Raw genomic sequence first — 7,220 nt, 5'->3', positions numbered from 1 at the left:
TGCTCGGCTGCACGTTTTGTTTATTTTAACATGATTTTCGCGTTTACTTTCGTTACGCTGAGGTGTAAAATACACCATATGCCATGGTAGTAAACACCATAGTCATGTTACATGATAATATGTTGTCGCTAATGTGTAACCGAGTAGTGTGCACCATTTTAGACAAAATAAAAATTGCCTAGGATATGGCTGGCTGTGTGGACGTCCTTTCCGTCAGCGTTTTAAGTTCAATTCCTAGGATAAAAAACTAAGATAAGTGTATTAAATTTTCAAAATGAAATGAATTTGGGTCTGTTAGCGCATGGGATCGAAATTTTATTACAACTATAGATCAAATTGCAACCTCTTCTTTCTTTTTTAGATTATTAAAATTATACTACAAGGATCCGAAATTTCAAAATTGCAGTGACAAAAGTAAATTCTACTTTAAAAATTTGTTACCTTCCTGTTGCGAATGCATGTTTTTATAACAACGAAAGACGGTGAAGTCGGTCACCTATAACTGGTGGGTATCTACTTATGTCATCACCATAGAAATGTTATAAAGGAGGAATATGTGATGGATTGGGTTTCCTACAATTTGTAACTTTACGACCTTCACGCGGGCTTTCTGAGAGCGTAAAGCCAAGCTGACCGTAGCTCATACATAACATAATCAAAACTGGCTTCATACGTCTTCTACAACATAAAAAAAGAAGTAAACAATAGGCGATCTCGGTATATTCTGAAAAAATATTTTCGCAACATCGGAAGCCGCCGCCCCAGATTCGTTCACCGTTATCCAGTATCTGCGTACTGTGTACAATACCTATCTGTAACACTACGTGCCTCGCCAGCCCAGCGGTACATGACGCGATAGCTAATCGATCGGCCACGCTCGGGTGCGTACGAAAAATATGTTATATTCTATTGTTATTTGCAATTCCTATGAAACTAATCGATTTTATCTTGACTGTGTAGTAATTGGATGGTTTAACTCGAATTAGGCAATAGGACATCTCGATTAGTTTCGTTATTCAGTTCTGCAGTAGGTACGCATCGTTCTAGATCCGTTGTAAAATGTAGGGACCTACCTATTTTCCGTCCGACTTATTTATTATAATCAGTAATTAAAGTTTTGTTTAATAAAGAAGAGAATTCTAGAAAACAACTGACAAATGTACGAACTACATTTTTTTTAAACAATTCCGAGAAAAATATTCCCAAATACTTTTTTGATTGGCATTACATTTTGGATTTAAAGAACTTTTAGTGTTAAATGTAGTATTTCTTTCATAATAAATCTAAAAATAGGTACGCGGAACCCCAAAAGAATTATATTGCATACACTTTATAATTTTTTAAGTGCCACTTCCCGATAGTCTAGTCTGTGAAATGTTTAATCTAATACCCCCTCTATCCCTCCTCTCTACACCACAGATTCAGCCCTAGGCAATTTTTTGATACCTGGAATGCCTAGAAACAGAATTAACTACCTATTTCATTCCTCTGATAGAAACAGTTTATTAAAAAAAGGTTACCTAACCAGCGCAATTAGCACTCAGAACAATGGCGTATATAAACACAATTTTTTACTGACATCAATCAACTATATTTTTGACATGGTAAACAAATGCCGGACATTGACATTAAATATTAATTTGTATTGTATAAATAAATTAGAAATATACTATTTAATTAAACCAGAATCATGTATACCGATGAAAACTCAGACAAGGAAAGCGAGTACGAGGAACGAAGCCCTGAAGATAGTCCGAATATTACCAAAAAGTCGTTATCGTCTGTTGGCTTTAGAAATAACCCTGATAATCAAAATGCGAGACCCCTTGCATTACGGGCCACGCAATCTTTCACGGGAGCTGTCGAAGAGCTACGATTTTGTAACAATTTCCAAAGGATAAACCTATGCAACAGGATGAATGTGATGTCCACCCCAAAGATAGCGACCATATGTCCATGTGGGTGCCTTCTGCGACCAGCTACCATGGGACCCTTCAGAACTAGAGAGCAAAACACATTGGCGCTACATATCGTCTCGCCAGAGGTCCTCAATTACCATGGCTACAACTACGAACCGAGCGAGATAGCCATGTTCTGGAAAAAAGATTGCCGAATGTTCTTATGGAAGGGAAAAGCAAAAATGAAGAATGTTATCCATGCTGACTCATACAAAAAATGATTTATTAACTATAGATCATTTTAGATAAAGCTTTTAGAATATTTACATTATACAAAAACAAAGAAAATATTTTAAGTAATTTAATCCATAAATATAAATAAAATATAAACTATGTATTTTAGTGCAAATAAATTTCAACAATATGTGTTTTAACAGATTGTTATTGTATTTATATGGAGTTCTACTGCTAAGCATCTACTGTAAAGTTTGGACTGTATCCAGAGGTTGTTTCTCTACACCAGGCATATTAGATTCAACTGCTTCTCCACAAGAAAACCTCACATAATCGATTATCTCTAATTTGTTTTGTTCCATCACCTCCTCAACAGTATATGAAGGATCTAAAAGATATTCTTGGAAAATGAGGCAGGTTTCGTCGTCAGAATTTTTCGCTGGCTTATCTTTCTCCTTGTCGCCAATTTTAACTGGTGCACAGCCGACGATGTGTTGACACAGTTGCCTGCCGAAGTCTTGCAGATCGTTGGGTTGTTTGTATGCTAGTAGGGCGCCATATTTGCCGGCAGAGTAGTCGCCAGGAGTGGCTGGGGCGGGGTGGGTGTAAGCTGTTATTTTGACTTCGTTTTGGTTGGCTTTCCAGCATTCCGCTCGCCTTAGTACTGCGTTTTCACCGACAGTGCCAATGAACAAAGCCAGTGTTTCGGATAACTTTTTACCTCCCTCGGCCTGCAAGTTACCTAGCTGTTCGCTGTCTAGCTCCATCTGTAATAGTAAAAACAAAATTAAATTAATCTAAATCAACTCTGGTTATAATTGATTATAATATCTAATAATTTACTGCACAAGGGATAAAGGAAACAAACATTTCGATGAAACAGCATTTGGTTCACCAAAATCTATTTACCTTTGTGATTGGACCTTTAGCTTGCAAATGCGTGTGAGCGAATTTGAATGCCGCTAGAGTGGCGTCTTCCATCATTTTGTGGAACTTATCATTCTTAGCAACAAAGTCTGTTTCGCAGTTGAGTTCTACTAATGCTCCATGACCTTTGTCGAACTTAACGGCGACGAGACCCTGCAAAGCGGTCCTGCCAGCCAGTTTAGTTGCCTTTGCCCAACCCATCGCTTGGGCTTGCTCGTTCAACCAAGCCTCGGCCTGAAAACAGTATAACGTACGTTAAACTTATAATAATTAACAAGCAATATTACTTTTATATCGGATGAGGAAAAACATAACATTTCTCATAATAATATAACGGCTCCTTGGTTAGTAGTAGTGTCCATGGACAGAAGTTTGGGACATCTTAGATTCGACTGTCGAAACTTGCAACACTTGTGTGGGGGTTTTCTACAGATTTTTGCTGACATTGGATTTCCGAGGGCACTAGTGACGCCAGGCAGGCTTCCGATGATAAAACTAGATTAAATTATTCAACAACAACCTAGAATTAATAACTAAACGTGTGCTGCGCCGAACTTACATTGGAGTGGCATAACGTTAATTTGAAATAGATCACACGGAATTTTCTACAAATTGCTTATATAATCATAATGAACTGAGCATTGGTGATATATTTCAAGTATGGAAGTAAGGATGTCGAATGTAATAATTCCATGGTTTCACTCAAAGCAGTCATAATTCCATAACTCTAAAACAAGAGGTTTTAAATTGTTAAAGCTCAGCTTGTCACTGTTTAATACTAATCATCTCACCTGACCCATGAAGTCCTATGGCACGCTATTGAATATAGTTTTCACACACTTTTTTTTCCTAAGCACTTATACTTTTAACATAATATAACATAACAAAGACACCTCTTACTTATTATGAACTATGTATGAAATAGAACATAAATGAATTTTCATACATGATTTATTACGAAATTTAGGGAAATATCTTATAAATATTTTTGAAAATAATTTGGAACACTGATTATGTATGAATATAGCACCCACTGCAATACTACTGGTATATATAAATGTATTTTATATTGTATTCTATACGTCATTCATTATTTGTGATAAATTGTTTTTATTGTGTTGACTCATTTATGAATGGAACTGCGATGATTCCCTGAGGAAAAATGACGTCAAACAACTGATCGAGGAAATACTACGGATCTAGTGTAGTAATGAGAACAATATTCATTAATAATAAAAAGAGTACACTTTAATTTATAAATGAATGCGCAAATAGAAAGATGATCCATTCATGGACACTGAAAATGAATTCGAAAGTGATCTTTTGCTGTTGGATTTTGTTGATAGTAAGTAAATGGAGGTCCCAATACCCCATACATTTCCCTAATCTCTATTCCTTTCCTTGAGAGCTTGCAGCTAGCCATGATATTTTAGAAAGTGGGTGTTTATGGAAGGTCAGATCACTTTACAAAAGTTTAGACCTACTTACTCTTTTGCCGACTTATACAACGAAAAAAGGGGCAGGTTTCTGTTGAATAAAGATACAAATTTCCAGACCCATGAACCCTCCTTGTTGCATTCCATTTATTATATAAAAACATTACCTTATCTGAATCATTGTTGTGCATCTCTAAAGCCTTTTTGCAGTTAGCTATAGTGTATCCGGTCTTCTTGCGAAGCTTGGCTAGCAGAGACGATTCGGCTGCCCTGCAAACAGGACTAGTGTGAAGTCTTCTAACCAATTGGAATATCATCTGAAAATAAGTAGACAATAATGGGTTTTATATTATTCTTATCTTTCATAAGGATCTACTATGCATATTTCGACGGTCCCTATAGTATCGAATCTGCAAAATACAATTTTGCAGATTCGATACTTTACATTTTTTATCTATTTATTATTTGGTGGAGGAAAATATGCTGACATATCCTGATCATTTTCAGAAAGAATTTTGAAGGTATGTAAAGTGAGCCAACCTGCACAAAGCCAGCATGCTGTACTGAAATCTAAATCAGGACCTTTGATCAGTATAGGGGCCTCTACCCAGTAGCAAGATGTTATATAATACAGAATAAAAGCAGTGATAGCCTAGTTAGTTGTGGAACGGACTGCCGAGACGAATTTCCGCAGGTTCAAATCCAAAGGGCACACACCTCTGACTTTTCAAAAAAATTATCTGTGTATTCTTTGTGAATTATCGCTTGCTTTAACGGTGAAGGATAACATCGTGAGGAAACCTGCATATCTGAGAAGTTCTCTATAGGAATTTCGAAGGTGTGTGAAATTTACTAATCCGCACTAGGCCAGCGTGGTGGACTAAGGCCTAATCCCTCTAAGTAGTAGAGGAGGCCCATGCTCAGCAGTGGGCAAGTATATAATACGGGGCTGATATTATTATATAATACAGAGCTAGTGTTATTATTATTATAAATATTTTTGTTGAAAAACACTGATACTATGACTATTGATAAAGTCAACATTGTAAAGTTTCAATGAAATATATTATATTATTTTAGTGCATAAGGTTCTTATAATGTTTATAATAATAAAAGTCAATATTTAATATTTTGTCACTCATCCTATAGTGCAACATCAGCTATGTGAAAAAATTATTTAACAAGTAACTTATGTAAAATGAAATAAGAAATGTGTTACATTCACCATTATTTTCACTGTAAAAACTACTGCTGAACATAGGCCTTCCCTTTATATTTGAATAGTTTAAGTTTTATGTAACAATAACTAACACTACTAACATGATGGAAATTGCCAGAGAGAGAGCCAGAGAATTTTTAGAATGAGTTATTTACGAAATATACTGTCCTATATGTATATAAATTTAATAGTATAATTAAATATAGGATTTTATTTAAATATATTATGCGTTTTATTTCTTAGTCAAGGAATAAGCCCTTTTATATTTTTCATTGTACTGCCACATCCCTGAGATGGTGGGTCTAAATAGCTGATAAATGGAACTGGTCCATTTAAAGTCCTGGTAATCTATTGGGAACCATAAAGAAATCACTTTGTGATACAGTGCAGAAGCATACTCACAGATAGAACTCCTTTATTATAGCAAAATACAAGCAAATTGAATAATTAGTTTACATTTAACTGCAGAACAAAAGATCTTTTACAAGATAGCTGTTTATTTACCAATTTCATGCACTGATGTGTGGATACTGACTTGACACACTAACAGATAATAAAACTTCACTCAGATCATAAGCAAATGTTATAATACAGTTATGGTGCAATGCAGAGAAACTGTTCACACTTAGACTCACATCCTTAAAATGTTTCAAACATTATTATAAATCTTTACAAATTTAAAACATTCATGCTATGAATTGAAACCAAATACATTGCAGCCATGACATCATGTGAGCAGGACAGACAGAGCTTTGTTTAGTATTACCAAGGCCATCCACTATACTGTTATAAAGTCATCATGTTTGGATTAGTATTCAATGATATACAGTCATTTGTGTAGCATCTATTGTAGAGATTACCTTTGTGTATGCTTTTGCTCTTAACTTCATTCAATAACCAACGTTAAATATGAATAATATAATTCGACAGGTAACAACCTACAACAACAATGTCAAATGTGTATTAAATCTTTGTATAACATTATAACTTTTTAATGTACCAGTAAAAAGGTTTTGATCATTTCTAAATCTGCCTTATTTCTAATCAACACTGGCCGTAGAAAATTATGAAAAAATATGAACGCCGTTACCATGGAAAATCAATAGTTTGACAATTACACTTTTTTACGAGTCGCGATCGGAAAAGGAACTGTTTTAATTATTAGTTAAATTAATTATATTTCTTTCTTTATTTTAAATAAATAAGAGTTAAGTAATTACAAATTCGTGTAGCCAAAATAAATGAGCAGATTTGCTTACTTTCGATGTGACTTGTGGTAACAGGTAAATATCCCACTTGTCGATATTAATTAACAGTTTTTGAGTATTGGACACACAGGAATGAGCTTTATTTAATTACTATTTTTGATAATGACCCGGAAAAATTATTATAACCAAAAAATGTACATAACACCTGAGTGATACATCTGTCAAAAAATTTAATCGTTTAGTTATTGCTTAGGCCGTTCGAAAGATTATTATATTACTCTTATTTAAGTAATATTGT

At 34.7% G+C, this 7,220-nt stretch overlaps 2 protein-coding genes across 5 annotated transcripts; one reads left to right on the top strand and one right to left on the bottom strand.

Annotated features, from left to right (window-relative positions):
- Positions 1-1,690: 1,690 nt before the first annotated feature.
- On the top strand, positions 1,691-2,179 carry LOC115443699. Its single transcript, XM_030169214.2, has one exon. It carries the CDS (start codon positions 1,691-1,693, stop codon positions 2,177-2,179), a length of 489 nt encoding a protein of 162 aa, XP_030025074.1.
- LOC115443702 (elongation factor Ts, mitochondrial) lies at positions 2,154-7,153 on the bottom strand. Of its 4 annotated transcripts, XM_030169216.2 has the most exons (5): positions 6,974-7,153; positions 6,575-6,652; positions 4,663-4,812; positions 3,042-3,293; positions 2,154-2,899 (listed from the first exon to the last, which is right to left on the bottom strand). In XM_030169216.2, the coding sequence occupies exons 2-5, from the start codon at positions 6,602-6,604 to the stop codon at positions 2,375-2,377; spliced, it is 957 nt and encodes a 318-aa protein (XP_030025076.1). In that variant the 5' UTR covers positions 6,605-6,652; positions 6,974-7,153; the 3' UTR covers positions 2,154-2,374. The 4 variants fall into 4 exon arrangements, with proteins under 4 accessions (XP_030025076.1, XP_030025078.1, XP_030025077.1 ...); XM_030169218.2 differs by lacking the exon at positions 6,575-6,652; XM_030169217.2 differs by lacking the exons at positions 6,575-6,652; positions 6,974-7,153 and adding an exon at positions 6,219-6,440.
- Between the last annotated feature and the right edge of the window lie 67 nt (positions 7,154-7,220).

The sequence above is a fragment of the Manduca sexta genome, chromosome 23 (genome assembly GCF_014839805.1).
Source record: "Manduca sexta isolate Smith_Timp_Sample1 chromosome 23, JHU_Msex_v1.0, whole genome shotgun sequence".
Taxonomy (NCBI): domain Eukaryota; kingdom Metazoa; phylum Arthropoda; class Insecta; order Lepidoptera; family Sphingidae; genus Manduca; species Manduca sexta.
This window is presented reverse-complemented; position numbering and strand designations above follow the sequence as displayed.

Coding starts and splice junctions, on each gene's coding strand:
- LOC115443702 (XM_030169216.2), bottom strand. CDS start 6,604: ATGAAGTTAAGAGCAAAAGCATACACAAAG. Junction 3,294..4,662: donor ACAACAATGATTCAGATAAG/GTAATGTTTTTA, acceptor TACTGTTTTCAG/GCCGAGGCTTGGTTGAACGA. Junction 2,900..3,041: donor CTAAAGGTCCAATCACAAAG/GTAAATAGATTT, acceptor TTACTATTACAG/ATGGAGCTAGACAGCGAACA.
- LOC115443699 (XM_030169214.2), top strand. CDS start 1,691: ATGTATACCGATGAAAACTCAGACAAGGAAAGCGAGTACGAGGAACGA.